We start from the raw sequence: 24822 nt of genomic DNA, 5'->3' as shown, positions 1-24822 counted from the left end.
TAGCCATGGTAAAAATAATCGTTTGGAATTGATGTGGAATGGCATAACAAGGAAAATTGGCTGGAGGCCGGTAGGATGTGATGTCATATCAAGGTAGCTTGAGTGCTTCACTGGAGACATCCTTCGGCCAAGCGTCAGCCACGCAATCACAAAGCGGGATTGTGTTTATGTAAAATGTAAAATGTCAAATGTAAAATGTCAAATGTAAAATGTCAAATGTAGAAATTTCTTGATTTTCTATCTGGAATGCGAAGATAGTATCAACCGGGGTGATTGAGGCTCACAATTGCGACGATGATGCGCGAGGATTCTTTGGTCGGGGGAAGTTCTCCGAGTCCACCATATTGATGATCTACAGCTTGTCAGCTTAACCTTACCTAAGCACACACATTTACTGAACAGGGCCTAGACGAGGGGTTCTCGTCTTCATACATGGAAAATGCACAAAGCACAGTCTGCGTGTTGATATTCGGAGTCAATCCAGATATGGATACAGACATCAATCGAGAGTATTCAAAAGTCTTCCTTCATATTATATGCTGTCAACATCAAAGTCTTTCAATGTCTATGACTGATTCAATTGAGTGTACCTTTTCCCCCCAACCATGTAACCTTAGCCATGTGGAGGTAGCTTCGACCTATAAATATCTACCCAGGCACTATACCTTTCCCTGGTTGGTCTGTTGTCTGTCTTGGAAGTTGGAACTTTGGAGCTGGCAATCTATCTCCAAGGCAACATTTATCACACATTGTCATTGTCACTGATTGTGTTCTAGTATAGAATGTCGATATTGACATCGGCCTCACAGTCGACATCATCTATAGTACAACAACATCTACTATCCCTTGCGACGCATTTATCAATCCTTTGATATGGGACACACTCGATTCATCAATTGCCAAAAATGTTCCCACGGCAAGCTAGATAACTCTCCTCTCACTATCAATGAGGATGGTATGATAATTGAGAACGAGTTTTGTGATACTTACGCGGAAGTGGTGGACCTTGAAAACAGTATTATCGCTCCTGGCTTTATTGAATTGCAAATTAATGGTGCTTTGGGTTTCCACTTTGCAAATTATGTCGATCCTACCAGTTATCATGATGGTGTACAAAAGTTATCGCAATATCTCCCAAGCACAGGAGTAACTGCGTTTTACCCCACAGTACCTACTGTCCGACCTGATGTTTTTCATAACGTCCTACCATTTCTGAGACCATCCAATCCATCTACTGGGGCCAGCGTATTGGGTGCACACGTTGAAGGACCCTTCCTTGCTCCGAGTAAGAAAGGTGCCCACAATGCCGGAAATCTGCTCGTTCCCGAAACTTTGACTCTTGAAAATGTCTACGGAAAACACAATCTCTTACATGCGATTAGAATTGTAACAATGGCTCCGGAGCTTCCAGGGGCATTGGAGCATATCCGAAAACTGAGAGACGAGTACACAATTTCGGTTAGTATGGGACACAGTGCGGCCACCTATGAGCAAGGATTGAAGGGTATGGACGCCGGTGCATCTCTATTGACTCATACCTTCAATGCTATGAATACTTTGCATCACAGAGAGCCAGGCCTAGTTGGTAAGTTTATATAAAAGTTGAAGGGGTTTCCAATAGTCTGCTGTGCAGTTCAGCAATCAGAGGCTCTCAATGTTTGACAGCAATATAAGTCCCAAAATGGATCGGGGATTATTACTTCAAAAACCCAACTTGATTCAGACGTTGAGAATTTCTGATTGTTAGACCACAAGTAAGACTGAAGTATACCCTGGACCGAACTAGGCTGAAAGTGACGCTGAACATTCATAGGTCTCATATCTAGTCCAAAGGCTGGAAACCGATGGAATCCGTCGTTCTCGTTGATTGCCGATTCCATTCAGTGAGTAAAATATTTAGCTCATATGTATTTGAAGCTGGATCGAGATATGTGGAAGTTCAAATCTGTCGTCTCTAGATTCACTTCATTGCGTCAAGTCTTTACTTCTCCATCAGGATGGCAGCAAGATCTACGGCTAGGCAATAAAATGCTGGGCTTTTCCGCCCTGCTCCTTGCCCTATCATTTTTCTCTTTCCTTTCTTCCATCATCCCAATAATCTTTCTTGGATTCTTTCCTGTGACCTGCTCTCATGCTGACAACCAAAAGCCTTCATCCATCAATTGTATCCATGGCCTATCACGCCTCTCCAAAACAGGCTATCTTAGTAACCGATTCCGTCGAGCTTTCCGGTCTTCCAGATGGCATTTATCCTGGGCATTCTCAGATCCCGCATCCACAGCTCAAGATAGGGAACAAAGTGACGATAGCTGGAACCGAAACCCTTGTTGGGACTTGTATTCCACTTGATCAGTGCGTCAGGAATCTCATGCAATGGGCAAATATACCAATCGAGAAGGCCGTAATGACAGTCACTGAGAATGTAGCAGATCCGATGGGTTTGGCGGATAGAGGTAGCCTAGAATCCGGCTGCAGAGGGGATTTTGTGGTGATGGATAAACAAGGGTGTGTGAAAGAGACTTGGGTGCTAGGAAAGAAGATTTGGAGCAGCAGTTGAAAGTCCATAGCTCGAAGGTTCTATACACATATATCTTAGATTGATTCCAAAGTACTGATACGGAAATCTCTTTCCGTTGAGAAATTATCAACTTTCTTTCAACCATTTTCTAAGCCGTTATTTTCTCTAAATAGCAAGTATCAACCATCGGACTTCGTAGCATTTGCAAGCATTTTGATGGCTGGTGAACGATTAATCGCATTTGGTTAACCAGGATTCCTTTAATAATATGGTGAAAAGAACAATTATCTTAAAAGTCTTTCTTGTTCGTGGAAATGGTTTTGTTTGTGATAACCTTTACGCTTCAACAGCCTATATTTTACCGATTACTCAGCAAAATGGTACTAAATCACACCCCCTTTGCAACCCAGAAAACATCAATAGGGAAAAATAATAAAACCATAAACCTGGATTCGGCCATTAAGATTCAACAGCGACAGTAACCAGCGCAACAACGCACTCAATCTAGACATTTTGATCTGAGAGCCCACAATTACTCACTGTACCGTTTTTCGAATCAAGCAATTAACCGCGTATTCTCGAATGATTTTGCGGGCTTCAAACGCCCAAACATCCACTTCTTCCGCGAACAGACATCTTGTCAAAATCAATGCGATGAAACTCCAGGGGGTTCTAGCCATCCGAAGATATCAGCCACTTATACAGTAAGCTTGTGGAATGTCACTCATTTTGTATTGAGCTAGGTATAGTGAGAAATACCTAGGCGCTGTTATGCTTCGAGACCACTCCTAATTTTCTTCCAAATATGAAATATTTTTCTGCGCTGCTTCTTTATCAAATCAAGAAGATTCGCGTTGCACTAGGGGATTGCCATTCTTGTGCCCTCAGTCAATTTGGTCATAATGATATACTGTCGATATAAGGTTAAGCATCGAGAGAGGTAGCCGAGTCCTCTCATAACGGCAAGGAGAAGTCTGAGATTCTTCAGTGGAGCATCCCATCAGCCCATGTGGATTCTGGCAATTCATAAGGATGACGAGTCTGATCGCTTGGCAATTAAGGGCATGCGACGACAACCCCGCTCTCCTCCAATTATACTTCAGAATTTGGGGGGGTTATGCTTAAATGTTTAAGAGGGAAGCGAAACTAAATTTGTTCAGCAATATTGGCCTGTGGAATTTCATATGGAGATTTGTAAAAGCATACGACGCATTGGATGGTAAATTTACTTTCCGCTGGACCTGCTTCCGCGGATATAGGGGATTGTTGGGGCTAGAATTAGTGTTTCTTTGCGATTTGATCATCAGTATTGCACAGGGTAAGACTTGGTTGTGAAGCCTCATTCACGACTCATGTTCTACGGCCTTGTTGTGGCATTCGTGTGATGATAATTTTGTTATGAATACTGCAAGTTGCTTATTTACTCCATGGAGAGGCCGGAAGTTGAATTAGATTTTGACTAAAGTTTGAACTCTATATACTTAAAGGGCTCAAAGCATTGTTGACCCTCTTCCCTAGTCAGCTTTAAGACTGCAAATCGTAGTGGCACTTCACAAGCTTATAGTTAAGCCTCTTCCTACGGAGAATACTTGCGCGTCCTACCATTATGACCAGGTTAGGGACCAAGGATTGATATTTGTTATACAGTCATATTCGTTGGTTCTTCAGCGAATTGTACTCTACTATGAAACCTGACGACATTATTGATGGGGAATACTCCATATCATAGTCCTTAAAGAGTAAGAAGAACACGGTGAATGGTGCACGCTATTTGAAATGGCCTGAACCAATTGCGAATGAGATGTTTCGAAACAAATGAATTGACATCAACTAAAGCTTACGAACTTCATTGCGAAGACAGCAAGGATCTTATATTTACCAAGACTAAATGCATCCTTCACCTTGCTGGTGATAGTGAATATCAGTGACGTTCATGGTGACGACTTGCTAAGATGATGGCGGTGTTGATGAATGGAGAATGCATCGTATGAAGCATAGTTTCAAAAGAAACAATTACAACTTTCAAGAACATAAATAGGTTCTCAAAGTCTCTCTTCCTTATCACCATCGTCCTCTCTATCTTCACTTCCACTTCACTCTTTAAGATTGAACTCAAAGAACTCATTCAGATTTACATTCTTGAACGTTCAATATGGTTCAAATCTCTAAACTTGCCATTGCTCTTTCAGCAGCTTGCCTTGCGCCTGTCATTGCCCATCCTGGAGAACACCATAATCACTATGCCATCAAGCGAAAGATCACTGCTCGTGATCAAATGGCCTCCGCTGCCAAAAGATCTCTCGATTCTTGCTCTGGATCCTTGAAGCATCGTCAACTTAACGCACGATCCTTTGCTCGTCGTGCAGAAGCTGCTCGTTCCCTTCGTGCCAAGCGCGATCTCAAGACCTGTGAGTGACACCCACCAAGTCCTAGGATTTCAGTTCTATTCGAAAAACTATAGTACGCGATATCATTATAGAAACATCAATACTAATAAAAATCAACAGTACCCAAAAAGTTTCGTCGTGATCTCGCCACCCTTGAAGTCTACAAAGCTATCAACCACAACGAAACGGGTGTTCTCGACTACAGCGTCAACACCCCGGAATCCACCATCTTTGCCGCTAACACCTCTTGCATCTTGACCCCTGCCAGTACCGATGGCCCTTACTACGTTCTCGGTGAAACTATTCGCCAAGACGTCACTGAAGGACAAGTTGGCATTCCTCTCCATCTTGAGGTTCAATACATCGACATCACAACATGCGAGCCTGTTCCCGAGGTCTACGTCGACATCTGGAACTGCAACGCCACTGGTATCTACGGTGGTATCAACGTCACTGGAAATGTTGCTGATGGTGGTTACGATTCTACCTTCTTGAGAGGTATCCAAGCTACCGATTCCGACGGAGTCGCTACCTTCGATACCATCTTCCCAGGTCATTATGATGGACGTGCTACACATACCCATCTCCTCGCTCACTCCAACGTTACCGTTCTCCCAAACAACACTATCCAAGGAGGAGCCGTAACCCACATTAGTCAGCTTTTCTACAACGAAGTTCTCCGCAGCGCAGTCGAAGCCACATACCCCTACAACACCAACTCTCAAGCTGTTACCACCAATGCTGATGACATGTGGTCCATCGTCCAAGCCGAGAACGATTTCGATCCTTTCCCCGAATTCATGTATTTGAGCGACGATATCACCGATGGATTATTGGCCTGGATTCAAATCGGTATCAACACCACTGCAGATTGGTCTGATGATGATTACTACAGTGTCGCAGCTACTATTCAAGCTGATGGCGGACATGCAAGCACTTCTAGCTTCTCCGGCGGTGGAGGTGATGGTGGAGCTGGTAATGGTACGGCCCCAGGAAATGGAACTGCTCCACCTTCTTAAGGGGATCGCAAATTTTGAGTTTGATGTTACAGTTACTGTTTGTGTGAATAAAAGTTCAAGTAACCGCAGAGCTACTGCTGTTGGCTCACCGCATGTTAGATTAAGCGTTTCAAATATACCTTTTTGGCCTACCTTGGCATTTATCAAAAATAGATATTCATGCATGTTGAAAGTGATGATTTGGTGATGATATGGTAAATACTGAAGCGGCTACTATTCTAGATGCCGAGATTGAGCCCCTTCATGGAGATCATTTTGGCGAGGCCACGGGACCTCATTTGAATATGCAACTTCGTTTTGTTCTAAAGCTTCATTCGAAGTAAAGGTAAATACTGTTCCGATCGAATCTTTGTTTTTCTTGTTGTCAATTTTTTAAAAATAGTGAAAAAGAACTCGACGTTCACTTTGAGCCATTTCTCAACCTTATGGATGTCCCATATTCATACTTTCATCCCGCCAAACACACTTTAGTGATACTCTACATTTCTTAGCCTCAAAAAATTTGATGTCTTACTAATTGTAGGATTATCCTACTTTCTACATTCCTTCATTGCCTAGCAAACCAATATTTATTGTTTACATGCGCCGATATTTAACCTTATTTCGCTGTGGCTGGGAGTGACGCGAGTGACTCTATTTCAACCACCATCCTAAACCAACTTCAAACAAACCCCTTAATCATTATCAAAAAAGCATCATAGTCTCAAGGTAATCATGAGATTCACTAGTACATACCAAGCTCTCTTCCTCGCGATCTCTTCCCTTCCGGCTCTCACCACCGCCACATCCACCACCCCTATCGATCCGGCATCGACATGCTACACCTCTCCACTTCCCACCCTTTGTCCTTCGCTGTCTAATGCCACGCGCTCTATCCCCTGGGGCACCCCTTCATTCCTCCTTCCAAATGGCACACTCTGCTGCGATACTCTAACCCAAATCCGCGCCGGTATTGACGACATAGACACGCAGCTCCTCAACCTTCTAGCCCAAAGAGCGGCATATGTAAGAGAAGCGACGAGATTCAAAGCGACGTTGGATACGGTGGATGTGCCGAGTAGAGATCAACAGGTTATTGAAGGTGCGGTTGCCAAGGCTAATGAGACGGTTCCGAGGTTGCCGGAGGTGATCGCGAGAAGTGTTTTCGAGGCAATTATTAATGGAAGTGTGCCGTTTGAAGAATGTGTTTGGGGAAGTTTTGAAGGGCTGGTGTAGAAGTGGTTTTGGTATGGTTGTGGTGGTGAATGTGGGTTTGGATATCAAAATGGACGGAGATTGGACCGGAGACGAATTTAGCCTCGCAAAAGTCGTATTCGTGGACCAATCACTCAAAACATACCTGTTTTTGGATGGGACTCGTGTTGAGAGATTGTGATATCTGTGATGTAATGTTTTGGGATATAGATGCTTGAGTCATTGAAGTGGATGAGTTGTAGGGTTCAGTAGCTTGTGAAGGGTTGAGGATTGTAGGTATCCATTAATTGTAAATCTCTAATATCAATTGCCTCGCGGTACTGATTAAAAGTTGTATCAAAACTGCAGTATTCTAGAGAGATTGAATGTTATCAAAGGAATTTCGAAATGTTGGGTGAACACGATAAAATTTAATGGCTTGGGCCTCCATGAATACGGTCCTCGTCCCCATTGTCTACAATCTATAGGCCATACTTCCTCATGTGTATCTAAAAACATGTTTAAAGGATTATTTTTGAGTTCAAAGGCTTTACACAGGACAAATTTATCGGGGTTAAGAATATAATGCTACTTACTTTGCCAAACAGGATCAAGGTGGGATAGACGCAATGCAAGCATATGCCACCAGTATATGCTACAGACCCAAGAGCTATGTCAAAGATCATGCCCATCATCTCTAGAACTGTCCAATTGATTCTCTTCGAAACAATTGATTCTATTGTGCACAAGAAGACCATGAAATCAGTCTGTAATTAAGAGAAGAGAAGCTTGTCAAATCACATGATGGGTCGCGCCTAAACTTTGTGGCTACGGCGTTCATATCTTTGAATGGTATGATTTCTGAGAACTTCTAGAAGGCCTGTGTCTTCAGCCCGGCTACGAATTCAAACGGAATCACTTAGCTAGAATCCTTATATCAGTGCAGATACTTTGCTGAAGACTGATTAATGCCTGGGGCTTCTGCTCAATGGCGATCAACAAGCGCTCTGTCTAACTTCAGTCATACGGCGGTATGATCTGGTGTATTGGCTCGGACCTTCCTTCTCACTCTCCTGTACGTATTTGAGATATAGGCTCTGGATTCGGCTTCCTATCCAGACAAGACAAGGCTGCGCAAAATTATACAACTGGGTGCCTAGGTACAGGTACATTGCTTAAAATAAAAGGGATTTAAGGATATATGTATAACGCAAATATCCATGCTTGAGCTTGGTTGTTGGAGACCTCTTCGGAGAGTATAACTTAATTTCCTACAATACACAATATTACTGTAGCCATTGTATTTCAGCTTCAATGTATCTATGCTACTAAGCTTGCGGACAGTTGAGTTTGGATTTTCGGCTATCTTCGGTTGGGAGTTGGGGACTGTTTGAAGAAATTCACTGGAGATAGCTCCAATGGGTATGTTTCGAGTGAATCAAGTAAAATATTCAGAGGAACTTTTTGAGCCCGCACGTTGACTGGATAATCTGGACTCGCCATTAAAAGGTTTTTAAAATGGGTATCGGCCAGAAAGAAAAGAAGGATTATTGCTTGGGCATGTTTTTGTTAAGTCTTGTAATGAAAAATCTTTTGTACATAAAGCTCATAGTGCTTGGATATCTCTCTCTTTCCTCAAGCTAGTAATTGGCTTTTGAGCGATAGTCTGTGGATGAATTATTGGAGAAATCTACGGAGGCTTAGGTTATTAACCCAGAAGACTTCTCTGGTAGTTCGTTATGCATTTGCTTTCTAAATACTATACCAAGAACTTTTCACTGAGCACAATCATAAACAGACCATTTATCAACAGCTATGTGATGATCTTAGGCCAATTAATGTATTGAGTATTGGAATCAATTGTGCTTATGCATTTTTAATTTGTTCAAAGTCGTTGCATCGCTAGAGCAGCTCGATCTTCAAGGTCAACGAACACTGTACCACTTGATGGTTTGCATGATAGTAAATTTACTATACAAATCAAAAGATCATTACAACTAGCATAAAAACATCTTTTTGGTCCAGGCTGACTAAGAAACTATGAATAATAACCCCATAATATGACAAGGCTAACATGTATAAAGTTAGGAAATGGAATCCCACAAAAGTGTGCTCTTTCTTTCTTGGATATTCACTCAGAGTGACAACACAGTCTGAAGTACACAACAACTACACGAAACACAATTCAACAAAAATTGGTTACACGTTGTGAATTCTAATCTAGACATAAAGATACAACGATGGAAAAGAATTTTTCAAACAATCTAGTATTCATTGTTAGAAGAAGGAGCACAAAGTCACACCAGGCATAAAATGCTTGGATTAGAGTATGAGCGTAAGTACGCCTCAAATTCGGAATCTGCCTTCTAAGGAGGATTGATCTCTTGGGGGAGCTGGCATCAACATAGTAAAGAGTACACGAGTACCTGCCATTTGGATTGCGCAGATAGATAAGAAAAGGGTCGTTACTCACCACGCCTTTCACTTTTCAGAGTCACATTCATCGTATTTTTGGTATTCAATTGTATTAAATTGATCTGTTCGGTCTTTCCGTCCGGATAGTTTTTCCTAAAATACATTGCTACTTTCAAGTGTTCTTTTACTTCATCAATTCCTGAAAACTTTGTCCAATGTCTAACGTCGGGAGGAGCATGGTTCTTCGTAATTATTCGAGGGTTTTCATACAGCAAATTTCGCGCGATATTCTTGACCATGTGAAGATTTCGGTATGATATTACAAAATCAATCCTCAAAGAGCCTTGCGACTTCAGCTAGCCGCTGTTTAATTTTCAATATCATCGTCGCTGTTATCATCCGTAATACCCTCATCTTCCTCGGGTTCCTCATCTTCATCCTCCTCGCTGACCTCTTCGTCATTTTGGCTTTCTGCATAGCCAGTACCCCTGTCATCGTTATCATCACAGTCCGATGATTCGTTGCCTGCAGAATAATCTTGTTGGCGATTAAGGGCGCCGGCTTCAACCATGATCTGCAAATTTAGACCCTCCCATTCCTCTCTATTCTGGTAGAGCCAGATTGGTAGATTAGAGACCTTTCTTGCTATGTTCCCCTTCAAGTTCGCTTGAGCATCTGCAATTCTTTGGTCTGCGTATGCTTCTGAGACCTTCTTGAAGGTTTGCAAAGCCTTGTAGTTTGTCTGGATTCTGCGGCGCTTCTCTTGCAACGTGTCCAGCTTGACATCTCCGTCTTTCCATTCGACGAGCTTGAGTTGACGATTCTCATTGATATCGCTTTTGGTTGTATAGATCATGACTTCTTTGAAACTCAAGCTCCAGTTATCAATATTGCTGAGTCTGTAGTAGGCCGCCCAAGGACTGTAGATGGCGGATTCGTGGGAGCAGTCACTCACTGCAAAGTTGTCAACTTTAGTGACTTGCATGACGTTGCACATGGTAATAAAAGCTTCGTCACTCCAATCTCCTTCGATAATCGGGCAAATGCGATCAATTTGTGGATTGAACCAAAGATTCTTGAGTGGATTTAGTGGTCCGACATACCCTCCAATCTGCGCAAGTGCAGCTACGTTGTATTGTTTGTCGCGATGTTGGTCTATGAACCACTGTCTTGATTGTCGGCAAACACGTAAAGCAACAGAATATGGCTCATTACTCCATAGTTCAAAGCTCTCTCCGACTTTCTTACATCTGACTGTAACGTTTCGTTGCTCTATGATATATATGTGACTCCAAATAAGGTTCAATACTTCGTTTGGGAGATGAATGGGTGTCTTTCCAGAGATATCAGAGGAACGAAGCGGTGCAGCATTGCCGACCTGGTGCTGTGCATCAAGATTTGTGATTTCCCTGCTGATTTCACCGAATGTGTCCACCTGTTCATTTAAAGATGATCTTGAGTTCTCCATTTCCGCGCTAGGTATTGACAGTTCCAAAGTAAGCTTGAATTGGAAGTTGATAGTTGAGAGGATGATGTGGAAAGTTTTTCGCTGTAGAATTTCGTCCTAATAGTAATGAAAGATGGGATCTATTAATGGAAGTCTTGAAAGTATCCAGGATGATGTTTTTTGGAAGAGGAATAGTCTAGCTTTTATAAATAGTTTCCAGTGATTCTGAGAAGTGTTTAGGTTATTTACCGTGTAGCGCGACAGCGCGAGCTTTTCACGCCATCGCGCTATTCGCTATGGACCACGATATGAAAAGCGCCGTACCTGGAGATATCTTATTATTATCCTTATCATATACAGTATAAGAAAAGCTCTTTCTTTGTTCTCTTTCCTCGTGTCGAAGGCTCTAAGTGTCTTGTACTGTCACGCTTAACTTTCGAATTCACTTGATCACTTAGCATTCATGCAAGCTGACTTTCTTCTTGAGAGGATAGAAGAAATAGTGATTTTGGCTGTGTGTTTAGGATTGAAGATAGCGAATATAGAGTAGTGTCATTGAACAACTGATTGTTATGACCAGAAGAAGTTTTACCTTGTGTTATAGCTAGACTTGTTTCAAATTTTATTTCTCACATTTTTGATAGCCTTACAATCCTACTTCGACCTGCACTCTATACTTTTGCCTCTGAGTTTCTGGGGAAATCATGATTTAGTTAGCCGTTTAAACTCAAGCTCCTTCTCGTTGGCTTATACTTAGCGAATTGAGCATTTTGACACATTCTATTCATTTACTTATATATACATGGTAGACGGTATATAATCAAGAGTGTTTCACCTCACGATAAACAGTTCATCAATCATATTTCTAATACCTCTTGTTATTTAGTTTTGTATATGTACTCGAACAAATCTCTTGTAGTCGCATTCTATCATCCTCTTATTCCGCTCTGCAGTGATAGCCATGGTGCAATCGTCTCAGACCTACGATACAATCAACTTAGCTTCAGCTGTATTTCGGATAGAAGATAAAATTGAAAGCGGTGCATGATAAATTTCAAACATTCTAGGTCACCATGAACAATGTATTATTTAGATCGATCCTGCCTTTTATAGACTATGGGATATTAGTTGACGATTTCGGTAAGCCCTAAAGTTAGGAGACTATATTTTTCTGCGATGTGTGACGCAATGAATTTTTAAAAATTATATGAATTTGATTTTTTTGTGACTGTCTTGCCTCCTCTTCATTGTCAGTGTCATAGTCATCACTGTTTTCGTCTTCAATGCCCTCGTCTAGCTCTAGCTCCTCATCTTCATCCTCGTCACTTCCTTCATCGCCAGCTCCACCTCTTTTATCTTCTCTAATCTCAGGATGAAGAGATCTAACCTCTAGCATCGTTTTCAACTCTAGATCTACCTGGAACAGCTCTTCGAATAACCAGGCCGGAATTCCTTCCACCATTGTTCTCCCTTCGCCATCACGCTCAGCCTCTTTGTCTGCCACGTCTTGAGCATCTTTCATGGCAATGAGTTTCTTCAACATCTGTCTGGCATGATGCATTTGAATGCTCCTAGCCTTGCTTTGGTACGTGTTTAGAGTAATTTTGCTGCCGTCGTATGGCATAAATTTTGGTCTATAATGCTCGTCAAAGCTTCGTTTCGTTGTATACATTATGATATGTCTGAAGCTTGAACTCCAATTTTCGATATTCGACATGGTGTAGAAGGTCCCCCATAAGCTCCTGCGAGCATATTCGGCATGTGTGCAGTCACTGATAGCAATTTTAGACACTTTGATGATTTTCATTACTTCGCAGAGTGTGTAAAACGCCTCTGATGTCCACTCCTGTTCCATAACGGGACAGAGTGTGTCTATTTCTGGATTGGAGTAGAAGTTTTGCAAGGGCTCTAAGGGCCAGACGTAGCCTTGATGGTGGGCCAAGTGAGATTCGATATGCTGTAATTTAGCCCACTGTCTCGATCGGCGGAAAATTTGTGAAGCCTTTGAAGGGGGCATGTTGCTGTGGAGCTCGAATGTGTTACCGAGTCTCTTGCATCTAAAAGTAACATTTCGAGGTTCTTGAATCTTGGCTTCGGCCATAACTATGTCGAGTATCTCATTTGGAATGGTGGAGAGATATTTTCGCTCATCAAGACCGCGACCGCGCGAACACACGAATAAAAGAATGGAGATACTGCGCCGTATTACAAAGGAACACGAGGTTATATTCATTATATACGTGCTCCAGGTTGAGAATTGCGACTCCTGGGAATTGAGCGAGACGTTTCCTAAACCGGCCCGATAGATTTCCCTGGATTACATTTTACCGTAATATGCATTGTTACCCAATAACTGCTTCTTCTATAACCATAATTTATTTTGTGACATGAATCTTGACTGTATCTTGGAGTTCTTTGAATTAATATACATTTCTGATACAGCGACATATTTTTGATTTTTCTATGGTGTCCTAAGCGGGAGTTGATGAACTTGCGCAGCTGTCATTGTGTACCATATATACTGCATGATAAAATGTAGCGCCAACGCATGAATCATTCACTTCTTATGAAGTTAATTTTGTGTAACCAAGCTCGACCGTATCCTATCATTTTGGATAAATGTGTTCATCATTTCAGGGTTAGTTTCTGGAATCCTGTCAATACACAAAATCCTTCGAAAACCCCATTTGTTACTGAACTTCCATTTTGCAAAAGCACCTCCTTCAAAGAAGATGAGAAACCAACGAAAACCCATGAAACGTTTGGGACGAGCGCGACCGGCAACCCAACGCCTTCTACCAGATATTACCTCTGATACGACGCCAGCACTTGAAGCTTCTACAAATATGACGGAATCGACTCCTAGTTCGACACAGGATATCGGATACGATAGTTTACCAAACGCGGCAGGGCGAGCTTTGGGCGCTAATTACCCGGTTCGATTTCCATCAATTGTGCCAAATGGTTACGCCCTAGCTCCTGTCTACTTGCGACAGAAATTCCTAGATGGATTCCCCATTTTCAAAGACTTTCCCAGAGAGATTCAACTGATGATCTGGAAACAGGCCGTTGACGTAAATCCACGCAATATTCCAGTTGGAATCATGCCACAGTCAGGCCCAGGAGGATTCAAGTTTCGAATCGATATTCCTATTCCAGAAGGTCCTATGGCGTGCAAAGACTATTACGAGACAGCCAAGAAAGGTTACAGTCTATTGGATGATCGCCTGGAGGCTAACGATATGTCCATAGTGCAACATCTTCCATCTAACTTCTGGTTCAATCCCGCGATTGATAGATTTTGTCCCGTCCAGGAGTGGAGCCCTCACAACTTTGAAGTGGGCCTCAAACTGTTCTTTCAGATCCTTCGTGTTTCGAAAATTGCGATTGATGACTACGTGACCGATGACGCTCACCATATTGGCGAGAAATGGCAGAAATTCTTTCACGTGAAAGGAATCCGTAATTGGAGCCCACATGTCAAAGATATAATTTACTCCATCACATTTCAGCGTTTGAACACAGATGTAGAACTCACCTTCGTACCTAATGATAGACCATCAGACGACCCAGGTAGATTCTATTTCGAGAAACTTGTTCATATCTACAAGCATTGGGACCAAATTCTCGATGCGAAAAGGGGATACAAAAGGTTGGCCCGACTTCAGGCAGACCAGAAGTGGGAAGATGAAATGGCCGAAAAAGTGGGTAAGCCTACAGTCAAGCTCACTGATGTTCCTCAATGGCTATTCGATGTCGAGAGCGATTGGTCACTTGCAAAATCCAGGTTAATGATCGAGACTCGTACCTTTACAGCCCATAAGCTCATAATTCTCCTAATTCTTATGCCACAATGGAGATAGTTACCGATAAAATGACTTTGGCTAGACTTTCTAGGTGTTAGTGCGGTTGGATAATTCGAGTCGATATTATATGATCTCTTCTTTTTCTGGATATTGTGTTTTCAAACGCGGCTGGCTGTACCTGAATTTTTGCGAGTCTATCGGTATGGATATGGTGTGGAGGTGTTCGGTTGGGAAATATAGCCGCGCACGGCGTTTGATGTGGAAATTTGTGCTGGACAGTCCCAAAGAGGGAGTACTTCTAAGGAAGCGTTGAACAATTACAACGACAAGGACCAATTTAAGGATTTACTTGCTTGAAAGTCATATTAGTGAAAAATCATCTGAGCAAATCGTACAAATAATGATAATTGAGATGTCCAATTAAACTGTGAAGATGACATAGCTATGTAATCAATAAACCTTTTTTTGGACCATGATAACTGTAGCGCTGGTAAAGTTTGGATTACTTCTTATTTAATTAGGATTGTTGAACAATTATGAACAGAATGTTCACAAAGAATAAACTTGGATTTTGCTTTTGTTCTATGGAGCTATACATCTACATACTCTACTTCTTGAAGGAAGTAAACGTGCCTCTCGTTTGTTAGAAGTAAAGGTAAAGCATTTCGTAATAAAAATGTTTTCAGTACGATATACACAAAAGGGGTTGTAGATAGCGATCGACTGCTTTAATTAGGAGAAGTTATGAAATATCTCGGTTGAGAAATATGGGTTGTAAAATGGGAGCTATCTCCTCCACTTATAACCATTCTTTGCAACTGCAACTACACATCCAACACAAGTAATTTTTCAGGTGAACTTTGGTAAGAGTGACACAATACCGACATGTGATTTGATCTCTGAGTCTATTCTGTTTTACATCAATGTGAATACAAACAACGCGAGCTCTACCACCCAGTTATTTTTGGAGACTTATGGATCTTTCTGATCACCAGGCTTCAATATGGGATTATTGGATGAAGAGGAAACTTGATCTGCTAATTCTGATCAGTCACACTGATTTTTATGTTTGTAGGTGGTCACTACATGAGGCATTTCATTATAGCTTCCTTTAAGAAAGCACTATCAATCATTTGAAATACATGTTTTTCCTTGATTGGTTCAAACAACCACAGGTGCGTCGGATCTTTAGAATGTCACAGTTTTGGCTGTTTTGTCACCCCTCACTTCTCATTGTATTGCCGAACATTATCACTGAGCCACCATCTCATTACCACTTTCCTCCATCTTCAAACACCCTCAAAGTCACTAAATTTTCAATGATACATTTCTACAAAGTATAATCTGATTGCTGCTGATGAATTTAAGAGCTCAAAATATATTGTGCAGTAAAACTCGACTATACTGGACTGGGATATCCTGGAATCTTGAATGTACTAGAAATTTTTTCCTCATTTGATCACTTTTTTATGTAGCAATACCGGACTTTTAAGCAAAACCGGAGTACTGGATACTTTTTTTTCGAATTTGATATAAATTTGAATAATGAATTCAGCTAAATAAGCTTGATTAGCTACCATCATATAACATTTTTCGAAAATATTGGGATTTAAAACTAAAATCCGATTGAAATATTGACCAAAACGCTTAGGCCACTATATTTTATACCGGAACCTTAGATTTACCGGATTTGAATGGTCGAATTTTTTGTTCCGATATAATCAAGTTTTACTATATAGTTATCGCGAACGGAAGGCACTGTTATACACATCACACGGCCATTTCTCGAGAAATGAGTGAAAATTTTCAGAAAGCATGTCAAAAATCTCAGGATGATGTAAACCATTAATCCCTATGAATCTTTCTTATGTGTCAATTTGCTAAGTAGTGACAGATCATTAGTCACAAAACTTTCCTTGTGTGACCCCTCATTGTCGCTAATTTGACCAATCAACGCTGGTCATAAACTCGCACCGCATTGGCACATTATGAATAATTGGCATACAAACATGTTGTGTTGAGATATTTATTTTATTTGGTAATGATCAATCGTGATGAAATTGCTAAACTAGTACATGAGTGTAATCCTACACCCTCTAACCCAAGCCCCTGGAATCCCCAAAATGATCTTCCGCCAATTCTCCAACCCCTTTCTCCGCGCAGAAAATCTATCTCCTAGAATACGTGACTGTATTGGCTTGATTCGCTGCCATATGCCGTTGCTGTGGTATAGTCCATTTTCCACGGCAGTCAAACAACCACTGTGGACAAGCATCAAGCTTGATGCAATCTCGGCCGAGCTTCTTGTTCTTTTCGTCTTCAAGAAGCTGTTGCTTCAGCACCTTTTGAAGATTCCCAAAAGACGTGTTTTGTCGACGCGAAATCTCATTCTTCGACTTCATAATCTTAGGAGGGTATGCAACCCTACGATCGAATTTAGTTAATTCGATATTGTCATCAGGTTTCACCAGATATCTTGAGGTGTAGATAGTGACCTCTCTGATACTTTCGTGCATCCAGAAAAGGAGACGTTATGGCCGAGAATGTGCCCCATTTATCGCAAGGAATTGATGCGGATCTCTGGAAAGCACAATCATTCAGAGCAATTCGTTCGACCTTCACATCGCGCATCTTCTGGGTCAACGCGTCGCATTGGTCATCAGTCATCGATGTCATAGGACAGATGAGATCGGTCGAAGGATTGATCCAGATGGATGCGGCTGTTCCATTACCCAATGTTGTGACAAGTGGAAATTCTGATTGAGTGTCGAAAACTGGCAGGTAGAGCTGCTTGGCGATGAATCTGGATTCGCGGCTTGCATGAAGGACTCCCGGAATGGAATTGCGGCTTTTGAAAGTATAAAAAGGTAAATCGCCATGACCTTGGGAGAACTCCGCATCCAAAGTTCTTTCGCTCGAGAAAACTGTGACAGTGCGTTCATCTCGGCAAGCCTCTTCCCAGATCAACAGTCGCAATTCTATTAGCAAACGAGCGAATGGGTGGAAAGTGTTCAAGTACTTCTCTAAGAAGCCTAACTGTTTCTGTTGCGAGCCGTTGAAACCCTGTGGAGTTGTTCTGAACATGTTTCTGTTTCGAATAGTTGGGAGTTCAGCTGAGTTTGACAGTTTGATGATATGCGTTCTTAGCAAAGCTCGTGGATTTCGAAGCTCAGGAATCGGTTCAGATGAGGAGATTTATGTGTGATATCTATTTGTTTTTGAAGTAGATTTGTTGTTCTTCAGGAAGTTGGATTTGACTGATATTTTAAAGAAGAGGATGTAATAATCAGAAATTTGAACAGGAAAAAAAAAGATTTTAAGGGAACTTGAACAAGCCAGATACAACCAATCTAACGCGACTAGGATAGCAACAAGATATCGCGGGTTATTGAACATTATAATTAATAAACAGATGAGTCAAAATTCCGTAACTGAGTTGATATATACTTGTTACAACAGCTCGCTTATTACGGTACAACAGCGGTACGAAACCTGGAGAGATGCGATTGTGTGAATCATTGAGTGTAGCCGATGCGCGAGCTTAGGGGGGTTTGGTTTTCCAGGCTGATACTAGCTAGCGCAGGAAGTGTTCCTGACAAAGTTTTCTTTTTTTTAAAAAATCACATACACCTAAGCATGTAGATTATGAAATTCATGAAAAAGAAGAGTTGCAGACATAATTCAAAGATACCTGAATATTTAAATATAAAATTGTTGGCAAGAAGTGTGATACCATCAATGATATAGTGTTTACTAAGATACATCTTACTTAGATGTCATAAAAGCTGCCCTTGACTTATCAAAAATTGCAGACTATCCTCCGTTTTTGATCGTGCATCAGAAGTAAATATAATGACCACTCATTGAGAAATCTTAAACTTTCCTACAATCTGTGATTCCTGAACATCGACTTTCATTGAATCTTGCGAGGATGTCCTCATTCTTTATTAAAAAAGGCTGAAGAGGTATCATTCATACAATAATCCACCCCCAGAATTTCTATCCAAACTCCTTACTAGCTCCAACGCCAATGAAGCAAGAAGTTGTTCCTGGGCCTTTGCCAGTTGTCTGATTCTTTGAAAAGCCATTCGGGGCATTTAGGCAACCTCTGTGCCTGAGTTCCTTCATTGCGCTTATCATGATTCTTTCTGACCTGTAGTGAGTGAGTTGGGGCGAGTTTTCCAATCAAGTCATTAGAACACTCAATTACATGTCAGCAACAAAGTGGTCCTGATGGGGCATAGAATGTGCCTACATCTCTACTATGAAAGAGCTCTGTGGATTGATCATGAATCCAAAGATTTGTAGCCGCAGTGTCCTTTTCAACCCAGTTAGTTTTATGGCCGTCATTTCTTGGGTAGAGGGCACAATTGAAACACCATCTGAAAATATTGAAATGGGGGTAGTGTGTCTATGGCAACCCTCTCTACTTTCAATCTTCTAAGCTTTTCAGAAAATAACTACACATTTGATTTACCGGGCAAACAATATCAGAAGTTGGATTTAGACAGATGCGATGATTCTCTATCTCTGGTGAGTCTACCTTGTTGACATCCTTCTGAGGGGTGAGACCGGCTTCTTAATGTCGTAAAGCTATCTCTCGAGCATTTGCATCGACGTGCATGATGGCTAGGACTGGCTGATTACTTCAGAAGCGAGAAAGCGTCCGGGAATTCAAGGATCTGCTATCGGTTGCAACCTGAAACCATGACTCATGTATCCATACGATACATTCGTTATAACAGGCTTCCTGGATATCATTGACCCAATATCTTCTGTGAATCGCCGACTGAAGGGAATATATTTGTTGGTTGCGCTATCGTGGGTTTTGAAAATACTGTTGTTGATAGACATGTTGACTTCGTTTGATGATTTTTCTTGGGGGTCATTTGATGCACCTTTCGTTCCAATAGCTCTGACCGAGATAGATAGATTGAATGTCGAAAGATTTGAAGATCGATCACAATTTTTATATCGAGAGAGTTCTAATTGGAAGTCAGTCAGTAATGGTAATTTGTAATCCTAGCTTAATAATTGAGTTCTAGAGGATAGGAATTGTCGTTTGAAACTAGATTCAGGTGTGAATTATTGGCGGTAATGTCGTTATCACGTATTTGGAAATTTTATAGAAAGTCGATGTCTTGAAAATCAATGTGCACTTAATTGAGTTAAATAACTATCATCGAGTATATGTCTTTGTATCCACAAGATTTGCTATTTAAATAAAACTCAATCTCGTAATTATCTTTGTCGAGTTTACTTGGAGCAGTGATCAAGTGATTCTTTAATAGCTAAATTGCTTCATTTTCGCTTAAACATAATCGCGCTAGTATCTCGCTAGTTTGTTAACAATAATTCGATTGGTGCTATGGATTGACATATTGAATAGCTGAAGAAAACAGGCAGCTGTACCGTATTTCACGTGATTCTCCAATTGACTCTAATTATCAGTAGAGAAATTTGTTTCACCTGCCATCGTAGTTTACCTAGTTCTGAGGGTAGGCAAGTCCCAGTGTTCACGATTATCGGCTTTACTCAAGGTTAGCTGGTCTATCTTTAATAAATCAATGCTCAAAATTCTTTTCTTCTTCTTACATTTCAGGAGGCTTATAGTTCTTGATTGATAATACGTTCCGGTAACACGCGGGCAGAGGAGGAGGAGGGGGAGCTTATGACTTGATGTTACTATGACTAGTAAATACAGCAAGCTCTGAAATACTCCATTTGCTGCAGCTAATTGAATAAACCAAGAGACACAATTAGAACCTAGGGTTATGAGGTTAAAGTTAATTTGATATACTTAGTACTGATACAGTCACTTTGAATTGATTCGATTGTATGATTATTTAATTGATTTGTACGTTGATAACAAAACATGGGGTCACGAGATACACAATCAAGGCACACGATACATGATACATCAATTGCTATGATTTCATGGAAGTTATCAGAATGGACTCCTGATTTGTGTAGCGAAGAAGATGTAAGATGAAAAGTAGACCTAGAGTTCATAGCTCAAACATCCGCGAAGAATAGAAGTTCTTCGTGTAATCATAACCAAAGAACTAGAGGGCGGTCGAAGCGATATCCATCATCCTAGTTCCATTTCCCAAATCCCGTGCCCATGCAATTTTTGGTAAAATCCGAGTAAATGAGTTCCCCGACTCTCAGTAGAAGCAACCGCATCCCACAGAATGCGCTGTACGACCACTCAAGACGTAAGTTGGCAACCTATATCCTCCATCGAGTATATTGTGCCATTCAACAGTGCACCAATCCAACCAATACTCAATATCTAACCAAATAGTCGCTCATAGCTTCAATCTACAAAGCCGCAGAGCGCACAATCTCAGGTTGAGTCCATGTTTCCCGATGCTTATACAGCCAACTAGGCATATGAACCAATCTTTCACCCGTCGTCTCATCCAATGCATTCTAAGCTCTCTGGAAAGAACTAAGATTCCCAAGCATATCTTCCAATTCTTCGAATCTGCTATCCGCCTCCATAGAAAGCATCATGACCTCCTCTGAATTCTGTTCAAGATTAAGCATAGTCGATTCAACAATTCTAAGAGGTTGACGACGGATATTAATCGGACGCAATGAGATGTAAGCTAGAATCTGGCGAAAATTATGATTCATCCATTTTGGGATGACGACAAAGGTATGCAAATTATTCGTTAATTGGGAACATTGAAATTTGAGAGTATCGATACAGACACGTTCGGTGTTGAAGCGATTGATCATTTGGCTGAATTTCAAGAATTGGAAGACGGTCCAGATGGTATTGCCGTTGCGGACAGGGCAAACGATATCGATACTAGGCGTTAACCAGATACGTGGGATTGGAGATGGATTATCAGAGGTGGGTGTGTAGATTTTAAGCTTTTGGGATTCGCTTCGAGCTTTGTGGGAGACTTGCATGAGGAAAGGAGTCTCGGATGCAAATCGGAATGCGACATCTTCAGTTTTTCGGTCGGTGTTAATGGGCCAGATGGGAACTGCTCGTGGTTCTAGAGATGCGAATTCATATATCTTGATGCGGAGCTCCAGTGGAAGATCCATGAATTGATGGAATGTGTCTAGGTGGGGTTTACGAGAATGCTCTTCGAGATCGATGGTTGAGGGTACGATTGAGTAGTTTGGTCGGGGAGGTGGAGGAGATCGCAGACATTGCTTCTTTCTCGGAGACTGTTGGGTGTAGGCTGCACACAAATTATCTATACCCATAGATTATCTGCAAATAACCCGCTCTACAGATTATCCATCAGAGATTCTACCCACTCCACAGATTATTTATCAAGACTTTAAAACCATCTGCTCTATACAAATAATCTATAGATTATCTATAAATAATCCACCTATCTACAAATAAATGAATTATCCACAAATATATAAATTATCTGCAAATAATTTACAAATTATCTATAAATAATCCGTGGATATATAGATTCTCCGAAAAAAAACGGAGATTCGCTTAAAATATGAAGCTATTCCCAGATTATTTTCTAGCTTAAAAGTAATCCAAGCTTGGATTTATACTAATTTTTATATTAATTATAAAATTTTATCAATAGTATAAAAGATTATAAATAATTATATAATATATAAATAGGTAAATATTCATAAGTAATTGTATCCGCCTTATAGATTATCTATTCAGATTCTGAATTATCTATTCCACAGATGGATTATTTACGGATTATCTATCAAGGTTATTATCCGCCCTACGGGTACTCGTTGCGCAGCCTAGTTGGGTGATGGATGAATCAGAGCTTTCATCCTGTTGCTCGTCGTCAAACGAAGATGAGCCTGCATTAGTGGCATTTGGCATTAAGCTTCTCTTGTGACGACGATTTTACTAAGGTTCGATAAATGTAGGATTTAATGGTGAGACTATCGAATTCCGATAATTGAGAGATAAGTAGTAAGTTAATGTCAGTTGAGTTTGATGTGTTCGTAATGAGAATGAAGGACTTGATTGGGGAGGGGGGAAGCTCTCTTCAAGTAATTATCCCAAAGCACTGAATACTCTTGTCTATGGTCATGATTTGTCAAATTTTCTTACCGTATCACGAACTGATACAGCCATCCGGCTTCTTAGAAACATAAATGTTCATCGTAGACATTTATTTAAAGACGGTAACAACTGTGGCGTTGATTAAGATCGCCAGTCGATGAGAGAACGGTCATTTTCACAGTTCGCGACATTCAGACGTGGTGCCGTGCATACTCTCCAAACTTGCTCTTGTCTGTAATCACATCTGTGAGTCTTTCCGGAAAACGGCGAACTACGCTAGAATATACATAAAACACGGCCATATGTCTGTCACAACCGTAAGTGCGAGGTAGAAACTTGTATCTTGTGGAATAACGCGACATTCAGAAAACTAGTCAATGATTGGAAATATAAGTTTATGAAGCTTGTCACTTCTCAAAAATCAAGCCTCGCGACTGTTCTCTCGCTGAGTGAGATTCTAATTGAGCGTATTACTCCTAAGACTATTAAGACTTGCATATCTACAATATTTGTCGTCTCGCTTGTGTCTTTCGCCTATACAAGTCGTGTTCAGTCCGCTGACCCATGAAGAGGTTGGACCATAACAGAACAAGTAGAACAGCACCCGGTTCAAAGAAGCTTCATATCACATTTCAGTGTCTTAATTCTGATTTAACAATCAAGTAGCTTCACAAGCATTGTATCTTCTCTATATAATAAAAATGGTTCTTTTTAGCAGTGTCAATCATGCTGTGGAGAAATGATAGCATTATTGAGCAGTTGTGTGACTATCACAAGACTATCTTGAATTGAACTAGATCTATCATATATATCCACATTTTCTCGGAACCTTCCCGACGACCCCAATCATCTTGCCTAATTGGCCTAGAAATTGACTCTCTGTTAAAAGATAGTCATATCGAACCACAAATATCACCTTATTGATTGTCCAGTCACAGTCCTTGACTATATCTTGCTCTCGGTATTCCAACTTCCATACTACGCAGCCCGCTTGAACATTCTATTTCCTTCGCATTCCAATTGAAGACGGTCCCAAAGCTGAGGTAGTAGAAGAGACCCTCGAGATTTCAACAGTTAAGTATGAATTGAAATCATAGAACAGAACTTTTTCGAATGAGTGGAAACACCTCTTAGGTCAGTCGTAAACTATTTTGTGGCAGTATCAACTGAACTCAATGGAGTCCAGCCTTGCCAAGTCCATATCTCTTTCTCGCTACCAGGATCACTCGTCCTTCCATATATTACTATACGTCCCAATTGCACTGTCGGCTTTTTCCAAGAACCAACGACGTGATTTCTAAGTGTCACAGGGACGGGTTTACCTTCTGCCAACGCTCGGGTAACTTCTTCGTCAAACCGTTTTTCGTCCTTCTCAAGACTTTCAATATGTGCATCCAACGCCTCTTTCTCCTTATTAACAATTAAATCAACCCCTGTAATGGGCTCAAATTCAATTGTTAGATTCCTCGATTTGAGTCTATCGTAGGATACAAAAGGCTCGTAGTAAAGCAGAAACTCATTGAAACGACGCCCCAGAGACCTTGATATTCCCGGGTCATAATGATCAGAACGAATGGCAACTTTCTGCAACCTTGTGCCACATAGACGTTCATCTGAATTAATCAGGTCGCTGAAGGCACCATATCCATGTGCATTGGTCTGCGCAGCAACAATTCTGTCTGTTTCCCAATTAATATATATCCTCGGCTCACTTATGATGTTCATTCCATAATGTGTATGAATGTTGACTCCGAAATCTAATTGATAAAATTTGAGGCCGATGGCACGAGATTCTCGAGATACATGCAGAATTGAGGGTATGGCAGTAAGAGTTACCCAGCGAGTCACCTGACAGGCGAACTGGCTTCGTTCCTCTTCAAAATGCCCGAGACGTCGGTACCAAATGTCAAGGTTGCGTAGTTGATTGGCAACGAGTTCCCAGATTTTGATTCGTATCTCAACGGGTAGTTTGAGAAATCCAGTGCAATTGGGGGCGACGGGTTCTGGAACAGATGGTGTTTTAATGGTTTGATCCAT

At 41.1% G+C, this 24822-nt stretch overlaps 9 protein-coding genes across 9 annotated transcripts; 4 read left to right on the top strand and 5 right to left on the bottom strand.

The window, feature by feature from the left end:
- The first annotated feature begins 197 nt into the window (after positions 1 to 197).
- Positions 198 to 2696, top strand: EAF01_009562 (uncharacterized protein). Its single transcript, XM_038917818.1, has 3 exons — positions 198 to 1585; positions 1814 to 1883; positions 2149 to 2696. The coding sequence occupies exons 1-3, from the start codon at positions 874 to 876 to the stop codon at positions 2555 to 2557; spliced, it is 1191 nt and encodes a 396-aa protein (XP_038766627.1). The 5' UTR covers positions 198 to 873; the 3' UTR covers positions 2558 to 2696.
- Positions 2697 to 4670: 1974 nt separating this feature from the next.
- EAF01_009561 (uncharacterized protein) lies at positions 4671 to 5924 on the top strand (the record flags this gene model as incomplete). The annotated part of the gene is made up of 2 exons (XM_038917817.1): positions 4671 to 4926; positions 5026 to 5924. 2 exons carry the CDS (start codon positions 4671 to 4673, stop codon positions 5922 to 5924), a joined length of 1155 nt encoding a protein of 384 aa, XP_038766626.1.
- A 714-nt stretch (positions 5925 to 6638) lies between these two features.
- Positions 6639 to 7139, top strand: EAF01_009560 (uncharacterized protein; the record flags this gene model as incomplete). Its single annotated transcript, XM_038917816.1, has 1 exon — positions 6639 to 7139. The coding sequence occupies one exon, from the start codon at positions 6639 to 6641 to the stop codon at positions 7137 to 7139; it is 501 nt and encodes a 166-aa protein (XP_038766625.1).
- A 2740-nt stretch (positions 7140 to 9879) lies between these two features.
- On the bottom strand, positions 9880 to 10980 carry EAF01_009559 (uncharacterized protein; the record flags this gene model as incomplete). The annotated part of the gene is made up of 1 exon (XM_038917815.1): positions 9880 to 10980. The coding sequence occupies one exon, from the start codon at positions 10978 to 10980 to the stop codon at positions 9880 to 9882; it is 1101 nt and encodes a 366-aa protein (XP_038766624.1).
- Positions 10981 to 12112: 1132 nt separating this feature from the next.
- On the bottom strand, positions 12113 to 13060 carry EAF01_009558 (uncharacterized protein; the record flags this gene model as incomplete). Its single annotated transcript, XM_038917814.1, has 1 exon — positions 12113 to 13060. The coding sequence occupies one exon, from the start codon at positions 13058 to 13060 to the stop codon at positions 12113 to 12115; it is 948 nt and encodes a 315-aa protein (XP_038766623.1).
- A 631-nt stretch (positions 13061 to 13691) lies between these two features.
- EAF01_009557 (uncharacterized protein) lies at positions 13692 to 14822 on the top strand (the record flags this gene model as incomplete). The annotated part of the gene is made up of 1 exon (XM_038917813.1): positions 13692 to 14822. The coding sequence occupies one exon, from the start codon at positions 13692 to 13694 to the stop codon at positions 14820 to 14822; it is 1131 nt and encodes a 376-aa protein (XP_038766622.1).
- A 2111-nt stretch (positions 14823 to 16933) lies between these two features.
- Positions 16934 to 17849, bottom strand: EAF01_009556 (uncharacterized protein; the record flags this gene model as incomplete). The annotated part of the gene is made up of 2 exons (XM_038917812.1): positions 16934 to 17270; positions 17296 to 17849. 2 exons carry the CDS (start codon positions 17847 to 17849, stop codon positions 16934 to 16936), a joined length of 891 nt encoding a protein of 296 aa, XP_038766621.1.
- Positions 17850 to 21200: 3351 nt separating this feature from the next.
- EAF01_009555 (uncharacterized protein) lies at positions 21201 to 21995 on the bottom strand (the record flags this gene model as incomplete). The annotated part of the gene is made up of 1 exon (XM_038917811.1): positions 21201 to 21995. One exon carries the CDS (start codon positions 21993 to 21995, stop codon positions 21201 to 21203), a length of 795 nt encoding a protein of 264 aa, XP_038766620.1.
- A 1936-nt stretch (positions 21996 to 23931) lies between these two features.
- On the bottom strand, positions 23932 to 24822 carry EAF01_009554 (uncharacterized protein; the record flags this gene model as incomplete). Its single annotated transcript, XM_038917810.1, has 1 exon — positions 23932 to 24822. The coding sequence occupies one exon, from the start codon at positions 24820 to 24822 to the stop codon at positions 23932 to 23934; it is 891 nt and encodes a 296-aa protein (XP_038766619.1).

Source organism: Botrytis porri, assembly GCF_014898465.1.
Source record: "Botrytis porri strain MUCL 3234 chromosome Unknown BPOR_014, whole genome shotgun sequence".
NCBI lineage: Eukaryota > Fungi > Ascomycota > Leotiomycetes > Helotiales > Sclerotiniaceae > Botrytis > Botrytis porri.
The sequence above is the reverse complement of the archived record's forward strand: the minus strand, read 5'-3'. Positions and strand labels throughout refer to the sequence as shown.